Source organism: Furipterus horrens, unplaced genomic scaffold (assembly GCF_987537825.1).
Source record: "Furipterus horrens unplaced genomic scaffold, mFurHor1.1.pri manual_scaffold_6, whole genome shotgun sequence".
In the NCBI taxonomy this organism is placed as follows: Eukaryota; Metazoa; Chordata; class Mammalia; order Chiroptera; family Furipteridae; genus Furipterus; species Furipterus horrens.
Window position 1 is genome coordinate 180,939,175 of NW_028327176.1, and position 18,747 is coordinate 180,957,921.

An 18,747-nucleotide genomic window follows, 5' to 3' on the forward strand; every position below is an offset into this window, starting at 1 on the left:
ACTTGATGATAGATTAGGTATGGGACTTTAGAGAAGGAGCAATTGGATGAATGATGTAGGTACTATTTGCTGAGAAAAGGACTGGGTAAGGATTGGTTTGGATGGGGGAAGGGTAAGAGTGTTGTATATCCAGAGGGAGATGTCAGGCAGGCAGCAGGCTGTATTAGTCTGGAACTCAAGGGAGAGAGCTCCCTTGGAGTTGGAAATACAAATTTGCGAAGCCTCCGTTTAAAGCAGTGTGTTTGTATGAGACTACCTTGAAAAGAAACCCTAGGTCTGAACTCCATGGTCCACCAATATTTAGATGTCCAGAAGCAAGAGAATCTGACAAAACTGAGAAGGAGCTGCTTGTGGGTGGGCGGAAACCCAGAAGAGTATATATCTCAGAAGCCAAGTGAAGAAATTGTTTTAAAAAGGAGGGAGTGACCCTGGCCAGTGTAGCCATTGGAGTGTTGTCCCATGGGTTAAATCCCAGGTCTGGGCACACCCTGGTTTGTGGGTTTGGTCCCAGTCGGGGTGCATATAGGATGCAATCAATCAATGTTTCTCTCACAGCATTGTTTCTTTCCTTCTCTCTCTCTCTCTCTGTCTCTGTCTCTCTGTCTCTCTGTCTCTGTCTCTCATCTAAATAAGTAAATAAAAATTTTAAAAATAATGAGGGAGTGACTGAGGAGAGGTTTGGTAAGATGAGGACTGAGGACTGACCTTTGGGTTTGACAAAACTATGAAGCCTGGTTGGGGAATGTTTAAAAGCAATTAGGAGGAAGGAAATGAAGATATTACGTATTAACAACCCTTTCCAGCAGCTTTAGCCCAAAGTGAGAAGGGACAGAGAACTGATAGCTTGAGTGAAGTCAAGGGCAGCTTTCTCAAAATGAGCAGTACCGCTTAAATCATGTTTAAGTATTATTTACTGCCCTGGCCAGTATTGCTCAGTTGGTTGGGTACCATCCTGCAGAGTGAAAGGTCGCTGGTTCGATTCCCTGTCAGGGCATGTGACTGGGTTGCGGATTTGCTCCCCAGCTGGGGCATGTACGAGAGGCAGCCAGTTGATGTTTCTCTCTTATGTCAATGTTTCTCTCCCTCTCTTTATCCCTCCCTTCCCCTCTCTAAAAAAAATATTTTTAATATCATTTACTAATTTTCAGTATTTCTCTTTTTTTCTGCAGCTCTATTGTAGAAAGACTTGAAGTGCGAAATTGTGTGTGTGTTTACCATAGAAATAGATTTGGGAAATCTATAATGCAGATAACTTGGTTTAGCAGTGCTTTCACCTGATATGTGAAAGTCATGTAGAATTAAGTGAAATTTAATCAAATGATAATAAAAAGCTGAACAGCTTTACTATGCATGCCATCTAAATGAGTTTTTATTCTGTTGAGGACTCAGGAGTTCTGTCATAACTAATTTACTCAAAAATATTTTAACGTCCACTGTTATGCTGAAAACTGCCAACAGAGTGCTAGATATACAATAATGGATCAGAGAGACTCAGTTCTTATATTCATGGAGTTTACAGACTTCTTTTTATTTTAAGATTATGTTAACATGGTTAAAGAAATATTATAGATAAGAAATTTGTTTTAAAGAGGTTGTCTTTGTTAAATTTATCCTAAAATGAAATGTATTTTAATTATTAAGTAAATACAATGATTTTAAATATTTTAATATACTATTTAGGTTTAATATATATTACTTATATCCCAAAAAGGCTTTCAGGTATCAACATGGTTTACATTAGAAATATTAGAAATAAAAATAAGGTAGATAGTTTTCAACTTCGGCCACACATTAGAATCACTTAAGGAACTTTTAAAAATGTATATGTCCAGGCTCCTCCCCAGCCAATTAAATCAGAACCTCTGGGGGGTGGCAAGCATTAATATCCTTTAGATACTGGTTTAATAGAAACATGGAATAAAATGCTACTAAGCCCCTGAGAATGAGTAATTACACATTTAAGGATTAAGTATATCTAAAAATTAAGAGACTAGCAAATTTATTGTGTTATAGATCATTTTTAAACAAAGCAGGCAAAGTTACTTGTAGAAACAAACTTTTTTAGGATCTTAATTGTGTGTAGAGTAAGTGAGAATTACTCTCCTCAGGCTGTCCTCTAATTGTTAAGAAAAAAAATCAGTAAAGTTATTTACTTTCCCCTTTTAAAAGAATGAGGAATGACCCCCTTGACTGTAATTTCTTATTTAAATCCTTTGGCACAGCCATTATAAAGCATAAAAATATGTAGGAATTAGACAATTAAAGTTTGCCATCAGGAGTTATAAACTGAAAATATCGTATAACTGTATAGAAAGTATTATCGGACTAAGTAATATTTTTATAGTTTATATTAAATGTTAGGTACTGGAGCACAATACCTTTTGTATTGAAGTATTAAATCCAAAACAACATTCATTCTGTAATCAGTTCTCATTAAAATTTTCTTTCTTTCTTTCACAGAAAATGCTTGGACAGAAGAGATGAGTACTATTTCCACTAAGGCCTAGAATTGCCTACTGTACAAATAGTCCTGATCTGGCAATATACGAATGGCCCAAGGAAGCCACCAAATTGATTTTCAGGTTTTACATGACCTGCGACAAAAATTCCCTGAAGTACCTGAAGTTGTTGTATCCAGGTGCATGTTACAGGTCAGTGTCAATGATTTCTGAATTTATTAATACAAACCTGGTATTTTTTTAAACATTGGAAGAAAAATTTTTATCTTCTTACTGGCTTTAATGTGCTATGATGGAAAGAGATGAGCTTTGGTATCTGATAGTCATATGGCCTTTAACAAGTTATTTAGTCTCTGTACCCCACCTGTAGTATGGACAATATCTACCTTGTAAAGTAAATGTGAAAATTAAATGAGATCCAATATAAAACATTGATACATGGTTTATATTTCCTATGAGCTTGCTTTACTTTTACCCCTCCTATTTTGCCAGGAGAATACCAGATCTTCATGTGAAAGTGAGACAAATCATTAAATAGGAGTCAAGACTTTTGGGTTCTAATCCTAAATAGGCATCTCAAGCATATTTGGCAAGTACTATGCCTTCTTTGTACTTGAGTTTTCTTATCTGTAAGAATAAAGGAAATTGACTAGACAAAGCCTAAGGTCTGAATTCTAAAGAAAAAAGTTCATTTTTATATTTTTAAATTAAATATGTAAGTTTTCCAATTAATATTACTAAACAACTAATAAATTTTTATAATTTTCTTTGTACAATTTTAGAAATCCATAATCCTAATATTTAGTGATAGTTATACCTTCTTTGATTAAACTGGAAGTCTTTCTATCAAAAACTAATTTTCAGTTTATTAAAATAGAGATATAAAAAAGTAATTTGGACTCAGACATATTTGCTTTTAACAAATTAAAGTGTGAAATTGTATGAAAATTTTAAAGACTCAATATTTATTCTTACTATTAAGTGATTACCTTTTGTTAACACCCTTACTACCTTTTATCTGTACATTTAACTGGTGTGAACCTGCCTTTACTCTAACCTAGTTTTGGTCTTTCCAATCCATCCTCCTCACTTCTGCCAAAGTGTCTTTCTAAATGCAGATTTTAGCATATATTTACCTGCATAAACCTTGTTATTGTTCTCCATACCTTCAGAACGAAGTTCATATCTTGACTAGGTCTGTGATCTGGAATCCTGCTTTTTTCTGCAGCCTGATCACTTGCTCATTCCTTCTTCCTCACACCCTATACTCTAGTCATCCTCAGCTGATTGGAATTCTCCCAGCATGCCTGGCTCTTTATATAATATAGTGTTGAAAATGTTTTGAGTTGAAATACTCTATTGCTGAAAGAATAGATCATTAGTGTTCTCACCACCAAGAAAAAAAACATGTTGACTCTATGAAGTAACAGATAGGTTAATTAACTTGGTTGTTTAATTTCACAATATATACATATATGAAATCACTGCACTATATAGCTCAAAAAGAAAACATTGTATAGCCTGAATATACACAATCTTTATTTGTCAATTATACCCCAGTAAAGCTGGGAGGAAATAAATAATATTAAAATTTAAAAATAATAAATAGCCTATGTTTTGGTGATAAACAATCTTGAGTTCAGGATTTGACAGTTACTAGCAGTATTAATTTCTCTGATCCTCATTTTTCTCAGCTGTACAATGGGAATAAAAACCTCACAGAGAATTAAATATGATAATGCAGGTAAAGCAGGATACCTAATTCATAACAAATGCTCAATAAATGTTAGCAGCCTGTACTAATAGCAGTAATAATAGTAGAAGACCCATAATAAATATTTGGTGAATGAATCAACAGTCCACATTTGTCAATATAGCATGTGAAAGAAAAAAAATAAAAGAGGGGGGAAAGTAATAACAATGGACTCAGAAGTTAAAGGAAGTTTGGGGAAGAGCAGAGATAGTGGGAAGAAGGTATCTCCCCTAGGTCCCAGGTACCTCTTTCTAACTTTTCACATAGAATTTTTTGATAAAATAAGACTATGCTGAGAGTGTTCCATAAGTCATAGAAAAATACTATATGTTCTTCAATAAAATTTTATAAGCCTTAATATTGAAGGAACTGTCCAGAGCAATTTCCTGGTAGCACAGCTATAGAGATTTTGAAGTATCGTAACTGGGACTAAAACACAGCCTTTTGTAGAACTATTTAAAATATTTTGTCTTTATTTTTTTTAATTTTCAATTACAGTTGACATTTTGTTTAAAATATTTTTTAAAATAAAAAACTCTCTGTATTCTTACAGTATAATCTTCAGGAAAATGTATTAAGAAAGCAGCCCTGGCTGGTGTGGCTCAGTGGGTTTAGTGCCAGCCTGCAAACTGAAAGGTCAATGGTTCAATTCCCAGTCAGGGCATGTGCCTGGGTTGCAGGCCAGGTCCCCAGTTGAGGGCATGCAAGAGGCAACCAATCGATGTATTTCTTGCACATTGATGTTTCTCTCCCTCTATTTTTCCTCCCCTTCCCCTCTCTAAAAATAAATGAATAAAATCTTTAAAAAAGAAAAAGGAAATAAAACACACATCAGTATATATAGGTGAGAACATAGATGCTTTTGACTTTCCTTCAGGCACTCAGTAATATCACCATTACTATGTTAATCTGTTTTTGCAAAACCAAACCCCTAATGATTACTAAAATGATCCCTGTTTTGCTTGCCCGGTTACCCATGAAGCAGACCATACTCATTGAGTTAATCATTCTGAGCATCCAAGTAATGTGCTTTTTAGCTAATATAATAAGAAGTGCACCCCTTTTTCTGGAATTACCCACATGCATTTCCTTGTGCTATGGATTCTCTTAAGATAGCTATATTATCATCAGTTGTAATTCATATTTTTAAAATATATTGATATTCAGTGATTAAATCTTAGAATAGTGTAAAAATATAGCATAGTCAGTACTTTGGGATTTTTTAACTGAATTTTTCACTGATTTTTTTAATATGATTGAATCCGTAAGTTTAGAATTGCTATTTCTTTTCAAAGTAATACATTAAATAGTGTTCATTCAGTATTTGTAAAATTTAGTATCATATCCTTAGTTGATACCTTCTCAGATGACCTCCACCTGCCATCTTTATCCACATTTCTGTTCGAACACCTACCATTCTGTAGTATATTTGTGTATACATTGATCTCTTCCACTGGCCTGTATTAAGAGCAGTGACTGTATTACCTTCTACTTGCCTAGTGGGTTGAAGGAGTGAGTGAGTGAGTAAGAGTTTGAGAAGGACGATCATAATATGTACTTTGATTACTATTTGTAATCTCCATGTTTGTACAAGAAACTTGGGGAAGAATGAAAGAGGAACTGGAATTACGATTCAGGTTCTTTTGTAGCTTTGAAGAGAATGTAGATTTCTATATATACAAAAAAGCAATGATTCTCAACCTTTTAAAAATTCATCCCACCTGTTCTGATATACTTAAAAGGAATTCTCTACAGTTCCCCAGTAAAAGCAGTCAGGACTTATTTGAGAAATAGCTGATTCCAGCTCTGGGGTAGGGAGTGTACAAGGTGATCTGGACATGCCGTCATATCAGAAAGCAAGGACAGTATGAAAGACTACTGGGTTCATGGCATATGTACACAGGAACCAACTTGGAAGGTATCCCCACTAGCCTAAACATAGGATGGAAAGACTAGGCAGTTGACACCTATCAACATGTTAAAGATATAGGAGTTTATAATGATACAAAAAATAAGTCTTAGTCACGTTTGGAAGTTGCTAGGCCAGTTAAGAGAAAAAAATGTATTTATCCTGCCTCTTCTGTGCAAAGACTAACCAGATAGTTGAAGAAAGCAAGTTCTTTGAGGAAGAATTGGAGCTAAAATATGAAGAAGGGATCTTATAATTGGGATATCACCAATAAATATCACCATTTTGCAACCCCTAATAAAGTTAAGTTTCTAAACAGTGATCATCAGTACCTGTTAAAAGTCATTAGCTAGATCAAGCTGACATAGGAATCCACCAATCAGCTTCAAGATCACAAAAAGGCAGGCAGACATTGTTGTGCTTCCTTGAGTGATGCAAAAAGAAATAGACCCTGTAAAGGCTCTTGGCAAAAATTCGTACAAAACCTGCTCACACCTATAGAGTTATAACTGCTAATTTACAATGAAATACAGGGGATATTGACTTCACAGGATGCAGTTAGCCAATCCAAATGGTCAAGTTTTTCAACACATGGCTAAAAAAAAAAAGTATAACGAAGCATAAGAGGTATATCAGCCAAATAATTGGACCTTGCTTAGGTCCCGATTTAAACTAAAAAGACGTTTATGAGACAATCAGAAGACTATAATACTCTTTGGATATTAGGTGATATTAGTATTAATTATTTTAAGGTATGATAATGGCATTGTGGTTGTTTGGTGTTTTTTGTTTTTTTTTTTTAAGTCCTGATTATTTAAAGATACATACTGACGTATTTACAGATTAAAACAAATCACCTAAGACTTAGGCTAACTTGGGGAGAGTAGCTGGGGCATACACATTGGATTAAAAAAGAGTTGCCGAGTTGCCCTATATCAATATTGTTAAAGATGATAGATGATGGATTTAGGGGAATTTATTATATATACGCTATTCTATTGTAGCCTTATAAAATCCTTGTAACTTCCTTTATGTTTTGCTGAGAAGAAAGTAATGTGAGTTATGGCATATCTGGGACTAGAACATAATATATAATCAGAGATTATAAAGGACTGAAGGGATTTTTGAGAGCTCAAGAGAATTAGAGAGGAAGACTTTGTAAAGATGAGTGCCAGCCTTTAGAAAGCAAGTTTGGGATTGGATTTGGTTTGGAATGTACACTTTAATTTGGAAATGTTGGCAAAGAGATGAGAAGATGGAGTCTTTGTGAGCTTTCTCTTAGAAGTGAGAAGAATTTACTAAGAATAGCAATAAAGTTAACTTGAAGCAAAAAGCACCAATTGGGTTTGGCTAAAGGTAAGGTCTAATTATAATCAGGAGTAATGAGTTGATAAGATTGTGATGAATTTTTAAATTAATTTGAAAAACTAACATCAGAGGTAGGAGTCCGATAAAAGGATTTTTATAGCATGAGAGATTTGAACTTTGGTTTGGGATGGGGAAGAAAATCAAATCACCTTTTCCTTTGCATTATTATTCAAACTGGACTGTCCTTTCTTAAACAAGACTTCAAAATGCCCTTTTAGTTCAATTTTCTATAATAAGATTATATCTCATATCAAAACACCTGTAGACATTTTAAATTGGTTATTCATCTTTTTTGTATCTAAAATTGCCTCCTTTCTGTCAGGCTTCTAATTCTCAAGTTTTCTTTGAATTCTCTTTCTCTCTTGTAGCTAAATTTTGTTGACTGTTTACTTGTAATTTTCATAATTTGTTTCTACTACGTCATACCTTCTAACTGGTCTTCTTGTATTAATAGGCTTGTCTTCCCAAAACCCCCTTGTGTCTTCACGTCTCTGTTCATTTCTATTTAGTGGGTCTCCTCATTGCCTCCATTCAAGGCCAAACGCCAGTGTGAGTCATTTTTCAACCTCCTCAATTATTCCATCCCAGTCTGCTTTTCTAACAGCTTATTCTTTAAAATATCCAATACAAGCCTTCCACTTCAGCCAAATATGTTACAATCACCTTGTTTCAAACATGCTTTTATTTACTATAATATTTATGTCTTTCTTTACTCGTGCCATTTTTTTCACCAAAATTTTTTTTCTAGCCAATTCCTACATATCCTGTGAAATCCATCAAGCCATACCTCCTTCATTAACAGAGTTCCTTCTGCAGTGTCTTACAAAATTTACTCTCTGTTGAACTTCAATACCACTTATTATTTAGCAAATATTCAACATTTTAATAATGTTACCTTTTCAAAAGCCCATGGTTCATCTCTCTAATCAAGTTGTAAGCTCTTCTAGGGAAAAGTTTGGTTTTGTATGTCATTGGGTCTTATACAGTTTCAGGGAGCTGTGCATATTCTGCTTGTTCAGTAAATATTTTCATATTCTATTTTTTAAAGATTTTATTTATTTTTAGAGAAAAGAGAAGGGAGGGAGAAGGAGAGGGAGAGAAACATTGATTTCTTGCCTCTTGCAAAACCCCAACCAGGACCTGGCCAGCAGCCCAGGCATGTGCCCTGACCAGGAATCGAACCAGTGACCTTACGGTTTGTGGAACACCAACCTGCTGAGCCACACCAGTCAGAGTTGTTCAGTAAATATTTTTATGGATGATTTGTGAATAGTGGTTAGTCTCTTTTAAGGATTTAGAAACAATCTGGTTGGGGTTTTTTTGTTTTATTTTTTATTTCTGAAGTAGATTTTTATATGGTGCTGCTATCTATTCTAAAGATAGATATGATTCAGTTACTCAAGAGGCTACTTTGAGCTTACATTTCATTTATATATGTGTGTTTGTTCTGTTTTCTTTTTGTAAGGAATTAAAATGACTTTGTTATGAATTTTTAGAATTTTTAAAATTGAAATACCACGAATATAACTTCCACAATGTTATTTTAAAAGGATTTATATAGTACTTGAATGTATAAAATATTTAATCATACAGTATAATATGCCTAAGTTGAATGTTCAGCACTCTAATTTCACTTTTAATTAGGTTGTAATTTTATTGTATTTGCATGAATTCATTTTATTATAAAATAGCTTCAAAACCAGAATGATCACTGGGTTCACTTAGCTATTGCTAGTTAGAGAACTTTTTCATTATATTAGTAATAAGGATTTTTAATACAATGTGCATAAAAAGTAGTTCTTCTCAAATAAGTTTTAAATATATCTTATAATTTTATTAACTAATTATTTGTTAATTATGTGATATTTAAGTAGTGATAAGTATAAGCATTAGCTTTTGGTCTTAACATCAAGCTGTTTTTATTTTGTTTCATAGAATAATAATAACCTGGATGCTTGCTGTGCAGTTCTCTCTCAGGAGAGTACAAGATATCTTTATGGTGAAGGAGACTTGAATTTTTCGGATGATTCTGGAATTTCTGGTCTGCGCAATCACATGACTTCTCTCAACTTGGACCTGCAGTCACAGAATGTTTACCACCATGGAAGAGAAGGACATAGAATGAATGGAAGTAGGACTCTGACGCACAGCATCAGTGATGGGCAACTTCAAGGTGGTCAGTCCAATAATGAACTATTTCAGCAGGAGCCACAGACAGCACCAGCTCAAGTTCCTCAAGGCTTCAATGTTTTTGGAATATCCAGTACGTCTGGTGCTTCAAATTCAGCACCGCACCTTGGATTTCACTTAGGCAGCAAAGGAACATCTAACCTTTCTCAGCACGCTCCCAGATTTAATCCCATCATGGTAACGTTAGCCCCAAATATCCAGACTGGTCGGAATACTCCTACATCCTTGCATATACATGGTGTACCTCCACCTGTACTTAACAGTCCACAGGGAAATTCTATCTATATTAGGCCTTACATTACGACTCCTAGTGGTACAACTCGACAGACACCACAGCATTCTGGCTGGGTATCTCAGTTTAATCCCATGAACTCTCAGCAAGTCTATCAACCTTCACAGCCTGGCCCCTGGACTACTTATCCTGCATCTAATCCTCTGTCACATACCTCAGCCCAGCAGCCAAATCAGCAAGGCCACCAGACCTCTCACGTCTACATGCCCATCAGTTCACCTACTACCCCACAACCACCAACGATCCATTCATCTGGTAGCTCACAGTCTTCTGCCCATAGCCAATATAACATTCAGAATATTTCAACAGGATCTCGAAAAAACCAGATTGAAATCAAACTTGAACCTCCGCAAAGAAACAATTCTTCAAAATTGCGTTCTTCTGGACCTCGAACCTCTAGCAGTTCCTCTTCTGTCAACAGCCAGACCTTAAATAGAAATCAGCCCACTGTTTACATTGCTGCCAGTCCCCCAAATACTGATGAGGTGATGTCCCGTAGTCAGCCTAAGGTCTACATTTCAGCTAATGCCACCACGGGAGATGAGCAGGTCATCCGGAATCAGCCCACCCTCTTCATATCCACAAACTCCGGAGCATCTGCCGCCGCCAGGAATATGTCTGGGCAAGTGAGCATGGGCCCTGCCTTCATTCACCACCACCCTCCCAAAAGTCGAGCGATAGGCAATAACTCTGCAACTTCTCCTCGAGTGGTGGTCACTCAGCCCAATACAAAATATACTTTCAAAATTACAGTTTCTCCCAATAAACCCCCTGCCGTTTCACCAGGGGTTGTGTCCCCTACCTTTGAACTTACAAATCTCCTAAATCATCCTGATCATTATGTAGAAACAGAGAATATTCAACACCTCACGGACCCTACTTTAGCACATGTGGATAGAATAAGTGAAGCACGGAAGTTGAGTATGGGATCTGATGATGCTGCCTACACACAAGGTAATGATCATTCTGAAGGGGAACCATTTTCCATACTGTGCTTACTGCCATACATATGATTTCACTGCAGAGACGGCTATCAGCATTATTAGTTCATCTTTTAAATGTTGCCCTAAATAATGCTATTTTTAAGAAGCTTTGCCAGTATTTATATAAATTTTAAATTTCAATTTTATTATGTTACAACCTGAAGTTTGAATAATAGAATCATCACATGTTCAGAATAATCAACTTCTTTGTTCTCTTAATGTTTATAACACGCTCTTTTCGGTTACTGTCTTACCTATGGTGATGCTTACTTTCCCTTTAAAATTTCTACAAGTAAAAATTTATAAAAACACACATTTTAATGAGTTAGTGAACTAATACAGTATATCTGCCTCCTTTGACCAGTAGAATTTTCTTCATTTCTCTAATACCATGTTGTTAGTCTTATTTTATATCAAAGTATATCACTACAAGTCCTAAAATAATTTAAAGAAAAATTTGAATCCTATCCTAATATTTGTCTCAGCCATACTGCCTTAAAAAATAAGATAATGCACCCTTTCCTCTTATTTGGAATTATCAATAAGAATGTTTTAAATCTATCTCACTTGAGTATTCTTTTCTGTAATGGACTAGTTGATATTGGCATAATTCTAAATTTTTACTGTTAATTCAAGTACAGATAATTTCTATCATATCATATTTTATCTGACCCCTTAAGTTGCTCAGTCTTCAGTAGGGAACTTAAATTCATTCAAATAAGAAAGTGGAGGATAAGTGTTTGTTTTCTTGAATATTGATGCAGCTTTGAAGATTAGCTGTGAGTCCTTTAGAGTAACAACATATCTTAGTCATCTTTGTATCCCAGTAAATTGTTCCAGGCCGTGGACTATATCCCCACCCCCTTGCAGCATGCAGCCCCTACTACTGCTAGTACTGCTGGTCATTTTAAAATGTCGAAAAATAGTGATTTTACTGCTGAGTTTCTTAGAGGAAGCTGAGCTTATTTTATGTTTTAAACAATTATATTCTAGTGAGTCTCAACCCAACCTGAGCTTTCAGATTTCATAATCACCTATGGAACTTCTAAAAAAATTTAAATGCCCAGAGCTCAGCCCAAAATGCTCAGTTCGAATCTGTGAATGGTGAAGCCTAAGCGTGCGTGAGCTTACAGGCCTGTGTGTTTTAAAGGTACATGGATGATTCTGATTCCACAAGAAATTATGCTGAAACTTTTTCCCTCGTAAGTCTCTTAACTAAACTGGAACCATATTTTTTAGTTCAGCAGAATGTGATTTTTAATATACCATTATTTGTTCCAATGATTTAATTCCCATTTTTCTCCCAAAGTCCTTTTTCTTCTCCTGCTCTCCGTTCATCAAAATAGCAGATTTCCTGTGTGTATAATTGCTGATCCTTAAAAGGAGAGTAAAATTTTTTAAGATAATTTGATAAAGGTAATTTTGTATTAAACTAGATAGGTATAAGATATTCATATTCAACTGTCATGTGAAGATAAAGTTGCTTAAGCTTGCTATTCCCAACTTCTCTCCCATTCTGTCTTGAATCTACTCTAGTCAGGATTTTTTCTACTAGTCAACCAAAAATGCTCTTGTCGTTGTCAAAAATGCTTGCTGTCACCGGTGACAGCGTTGTTACTAAATTCAGTGGTGGCTTCAGCCCTCTCATCTTCCTTGATCTTTTTATCAACAGCATTTGCCACACTTGGGCACTCCCTTCTCTGTGAAGCATTTTACTCATTTGACCTCTAGGATTCTACACTAGGCTTTCCAGCTTCTTCTTTGCTGGTTTTTCTGCATCTCTCTGACCTCTCATGTACTGTTCTTTAAGAAGTGAGGCCAGCGCTGGCTGGTGTGACTCAGTGGATTGAGCGTCGGCCTGCGAGCCGAGTGTCGCTGGTTCGATTCCCAGTCAGGGCACATGACTAGGTTGCACGTCAGGCCCCCAGTTGGGGGTTCAAGTGAGAGGCAACCACACAGTGATGTTTCTTTCCCTCTCTTTCTCCTTTCCCCTCTCTCTAAAAATAAACGAATAAATAAATAAATTATTTAAAAAAAAAAAAAAAAGGAGTGAGGCCAGAGCCTCAAAGCTCAATCTTTGGGCCTCTCTTTCTTGTCTGTACTATTTTCTAGATGATCCCATTCAGTCTCATGACTTTAAATATGTCATGCACCACATTACAACATTTAAGTCAACACTGGGCCACATATATGTGGTCCCATAAGATTAAAATGGATTATAAGCAAATAGATTTGTTTGCTATGTTGAAAGAAGAGGCGAAGTATGATGAAGGTGTTGAATTTACTGCTAGCTTTGTGTGGTTTAAATAAATTAAGTTACCAGCACGTCCATCTGCGCCCTACTGGGTCTGGGGTCCAGAGTTGGTGAAGGAGCCTGAGAAACCTGGGGAGCAGGGCAGTCCAGAAGCCCACACATGCCCACCTCTGTGCGCACACACACAGGCACACACTCGCTCTCCCGCACGCATGCTCACTTCCCTTCCTTCCATTTCACTTTCTCTCTCTTCCCAGTCCTGGCTCTCTCCCTCTGTTTCCCCTCTTTTTGTTTTATTATTTCTAGTCTCAAGCTTTTATCTCTCTTGAGTTTCTTTCTCTTGCCTTCTCTTCCTTCCCTCTCTCCTTGCTCCCTCCGTCCTCCTGAAATCTGTCCCACAGATGGTACCTCCCTACCCAGCCCTCACCACCCTGACCCCAGTCCCCACAGTGTAGCATGTACTTTATCTTTTATACTTTATGTTTACTGAACATTTTCTATGTTGATATCTTTAGATACACAAATACTTACCACTGTGTTATAGTTGCCTGTCATATTCACTACAGTAACATGCTGTACAGGTTTCTGGCTTAGGAGCAATAGGCTGTTCATATAGCCTAGGTATGTAGTGGTCTGTGCCATCTCCATCTGTGCACTCTGATGTCTGCGCGACAGTGAGACTACCTAACAGCACCTTTCTCGGAACACAACCCCATCAAGTAACCCTGAGTGTATTAGTGTATGTTAATGACTCCCAAATGTATAACCCTTATTCCTTGAATTTCAATCTAGTTAACATCTCCATCTGAACGTTTTCAAGGCATCTCAAGTTTACTGAGTCTGAAACAGCTTCCCACATTCCCCCCTCCAGCTTTCTCTTTCTATCGTAGTTAATGGCGACTTAATTTTTATTTAACAGTTAAGCCAGAAACTTCAAAATTTCACATCTAATTTAACAATAGATCCTATCAACTCTAATTTTCAAGATGTGTCAAGAATTCTGTCTTTTCTTGTCACCTCCATTGTCACCACTCTGGTCCTAGCCACCTTTCATCTCTCAGCTGGATTATTGCAGTAGCCTACCTATTTTCACCCCTTCCTCCTTATGGTCTTCTTTCTACCCAGCAGGCATGGTTAAAAACATAAATCAGATCACATCACTCCTCTGCACACTACTGACTGTTGCAATTCAGAGTAAAAGCTACAGAGCCTTACATGACCCACTGTCCCTGCCCCATTCTCTTTTTCCTTTACTCACCACCACACTCGCTCTATACCAGCCCAACTGGGCTTCTTACTGGTCTTTAAACAAAGGAGGTATTCGTTAGCGCCCTTGCAGCTCCTTTTTCATTCCTCCTGTCTGAAATCCTCTTCTCCCAGAATCCACAGTTAACCCCCTGACTTCCTTCAGGTCTTTATTCAAAAGTCACCTTTTCGGTGCGGTTGTCCTTGGGTCTCCCTATCCAGATACACACACCAACATTTCCTATCTTTCCATTCTGGCTCAAGGGGGAAAAATGATTAATCTACTTTTAAGCTGAATAATAACTAATACCAGCTGTATGCTAGGCACTGTTCTGAATGCCCATTTCTCAAAACCACCTATAAAGTAGGCACTAGTATTATTTCTCTTTTCAGAAAAAAATCCATAGGAACTGATAGTTTAAGTACCTTGCCAGAGGATGAGTGGCAGAGTCAAGATTCTAACCCAGAAAGCGACAGAGCCCACACTCTTAACCCGACACTATAATGGCTTTACAGATTTTCAAAATAAACCTTCTGGAAAGATGCTTCAGGTTTACTGTAGCTGCATATAACACGCCCCATCCTGGTGCTCACGTGTGCCTCAATTTGAGAATCGTGAAGCTGAAAGATCACTCCATCAAAAACAAAAACAAAAACAAAAAACTGGCAGCTAGAAAAAGAAATCACATTATATAGATATAATTAGAAATAAAGCAATGAAGTACGGCCCTGGATAGCTGTGGAGAGCACCTTCTAAAAGCACCTAAAGGTTAAAAAAATGCTGAAGAGTGAAGGCTCTGGTTGGAGAGATCAGAGCCTCCCCCAGAAAGCAGGGTTCCCCAGAATCTGCCACTCAAATTACCTCTCTGCTAACAATATTCATGTGGCTCTCCACCTGTGTGTTATCTGTGTATGGGCACGTGTTCTGAGGTGGGAGCTGTTCTGCAACCTTCCATCTCGTTTGTTTCTGTTTACTGTGGAACCGGTCTTGACAAAATCTTGATCTAGTGTTTCTTTGACTTCATTCTAGTGAAATCAAAGGATTGCTCATTTCTGAAAAGATGCTTTTTTGTGATGTTAACCTGTGTGTGATGCTTTACAGTTTACACAGCACTCACTATAGTACTAAGTAGGGTGAAGTGAATAATACTGATCTTTAAGCAAGGATCTTTTCTGAACTCTAATTTGTGTGGTATGGGTAATAAGGAGAAAAGAAATATCTCTGCCTTGTGTGCAGTCAAATTGATCTTTCTAAAGCTCCTGGAACATTACTTTTTCAGAATGGAAAAATAAGTTGAGCCAGGTACTAAAATCATAGGAAAATATTTTCTGAAATCGAAGAGGGAACATTAATAAATTTGGTAACCAAATGCATTATTTTGCATTTATATTTCATTTAACATTTGAAATCTAAAAATGCTATGATAAAAATTTCAAAAACAAGAATTTATGTTCATTAGAGATATATTGTTTGATATGCCCTCTGCTATAGAATGAGCAGAAGACAAACAAGTAAATTAATGAAGCTTCTACCAGCACTCTATTCATCTCATCACCACGTCTACCACCATCACCACCACCACCACCACCACCACCACCACCAATCCAAAGGAATTAAAGTACTACAGGAATCAGAGACAAAAATGAGCACCAAATAGGAAAAAACAAATGGAGGTTAGAGAGAAATTTTAACTTAAAAATCTATAGATATGAAGAAGAGTGTTAATTTACCTACTAAAAACAAATATTGAAATGCAATTGCTCACCAGTAGTAAGGATACATTTTTCCCTTTTAGTCATACCACCTGACTACCTAGTTCCTGGAAAGTACCAATAAATACTTAATCATTCACTATATTCTAAGACTTTCTGGTGTTTTCTCCCATTTTTAGAACTGTGCTTTTTGTAATACTGACAACTCATTCAAACCAATTTTCTTGGGCGGAGAGGAAGGCCTGCTTCCTGTGTTTTGTTATAATAGAGGCTCTTGGAAAACTAACATTGTGGCCAAAACTGATTTCTCATTCTCTGTTATCTCTGCAGACATCCATCTGTGGTATTGATCTAATTGGTAAACTGCAATTCTTTTTAAGTATATCTTATTGATTATATTGTTACAATAGTTCCAATTTTTTTCCCCTTTGCTCCCCTCTGCCCAGTACCCTCCTTCCTCCAGCAATCCCACGCCCCTTAGTTCATGTCCATGGGTCGTGCATACAAGTTCTGTGGCTTCACCCTTTCCTATATTATTCTCTTTAAAAAATAATTAATTTTTTATAACAATCCCCCCCTCACAGACTTAAGACCCTTTATAATCTTACAAAGGACAATGGGCAAAGGTCTCTTGCTCCTCTAGCTGCTTCAAGCTGGGCATGGTCATCGTCCTACTTACCCTTGGGTCCAGAAATTCCTAATAAGAGTGGGGGTGTGGAGGGGAGGGTGGCCTTCCCACATAGGGAAGGATCTTGCAGACTCCAGATCAGTTGGCTGTCCCCGGACAACGGCGTGCTTGGTTTAAGAGACTGGCATCTTTGTTGTATTCCAACCACTTAGTTCAACCAAACCGTAGAGTCTCAGGAGGTAGCGATACAGACAGGATTAAGTGAGGCCTATACGTACAGTCACTCAGGTAATGAGATCACAGGCTTATGCCCTCTTTCTATTTTGCTCGTTTGTTTGTGTTATTCATTAGTTTCCTTTATTAGGTGATACCATATGGTATTTGTCTTTCATCGCCTGGCTCATTTCACTAAGCATAATTCTCTCTAGTTCCATCCATGTTCTTGCAAATGGCAGGAGTTCCTTCTTTCCTTCTGCTGCATAGTACTCCATTGTGTAAATGTACCGCAGTGTTTGATCCACTCATCTACAGACGGGCACTTAGGCTGTTTCCAGCACTTGGCTGTTGTAAATAGTGCTGCTGTGAACATAGGGATGCATAGGTTCTTCTGAATTGGTGTTTCAGGATTTTTCGGATATAATCCTAGCAATGAAATTGCTGGTTCAAAGGCAATTCCATTTTTAGTTTTTTGAGGAAATTCCATACTGTTTTCCACAGTGGCTGCACCAGTCTGCATTCCCACCAGCAGGGCACTAGGGTTCCCTTTTCTCTACATCCTCACCAGCACTTGTTTGTTGATTTGTTGATTTGTTCATGATGGCCATTCTGACCGGTGTGAGGTGGTATTTCATTGTGGTTTTTATTTGCATCTCCCTGATGGCTAATGATGTTGAGCATTTTTTCATATGTCTATGAACCCTCTGTATGTCCTCTTTGGAGAAGTGTTTGTTCAGGTCTTTTACCCACTTTTTAATTGGGTTGTCTGTCTTCTTGGTGTTGAGACTTATAAGTTCTTTATATATTTTGGAAATTAATCCCTTGTCTGAGGTATCATTGGCAAATATACTTTCCCATATCGTTGGTTCCCTTTTCTTCTTCCTCATGTTTTCTTTTGCTTAGCAGAAACTTTAGTTTGATGTAGTCCCGTTTGTTCATTCTTTCCTTTATTTCTCTTGCCTTAGAAGATAGATCAGTGAAAATACTGCTATGTGGGATATCTGAAATTTTCCTGCCTATATTTCCTCTAGGACTTTTATGGTGTCACAGCTTACATTTAAGTCTTTGATCCATCTTGAGTTTATTCTGGTGTATGGTGTAAGTTGGTGGTCTAGTTTCTTTTTTTTTTTTTTGCATGTCCCAGTCCAGTTCTCCCAACACCATTTGTTGAAGAGGCTCTTCTCACTCCATTTTATGTTCCTTCCTCCTTTATCAAGTATTAGTTGATTGTAGATACCTGGATTTATTTCTGGGCTCTCTATTCTGTTCCACTGATCTATAAGTCTGTTCTTGTGCCAGTACCAACTGTTTTGATCACAGTAGCCTTGTATTATAGTCTGGTATCAGGTATTGCGATTCCTCCTACTTTGTTCTTCTTCCTCAAGATTGCTGTAGCTATTCGGGATCTTTTTTGGTTCCATATAAATTTTTGAAATATTTGTTCTAGGTCTGTGAAATATGTCATTGGTATTTTAATAGGGATTGTATTGAATCTATAAATTGCTTTGGGTAGTATGGACATTTTAATGATTCTGATTCTTCCCATCCATGAACATTGTATATGCTTCCATTTGTTTGTATCTTCCTTAATTTCTTTCTTCAGTGTTCTGTAGTTTTCTGAGTACAGGTCTTTTACCTCCTTGGTTAAGTTTATTCCTAAGTACTTTATTTTTCTTGTTGCTATAGTAAATGGGATTTTTTTTTCTAGTTTCTATCTCTGATATTTTATTGTTGGTG

At 36.8% G+C, this 18,747-nt stretch overlaps 1 protein-coding gene across 2 annotated transcripts in view; it reads left to right on the plus strand.

Moving 5' to 3' along the window:
- Positions 1 to 18,747, plus strand: part of TAB2 (TGF-beta activated kinase 1 (MAP3K7) binding protein 2) — an 84,819-nt gene that overhangs the window by 41,187 nt on the left and 24,885 nt on the right. For both annotated transcript variants that reach the window (XM_090279956.1, XM_090279957.1), the window contains 2 exons: positions 2,461 to 2,651; positions 9,425 to 10,925. In XM_090279956.1, coding sequence (XP_090136082.1) covers positions 2,550 to 2,651; positions 9,425 to 10,925 — 1,603 coding nt within the window. In that variant the 5' untranslated portion in view covers positions 2,461 to 2,549. The remainder of the gene's footprint in view (positions 1 to 2,460; positions 2,652 to 9,424; positions 10,926 to 18,747) is intronic.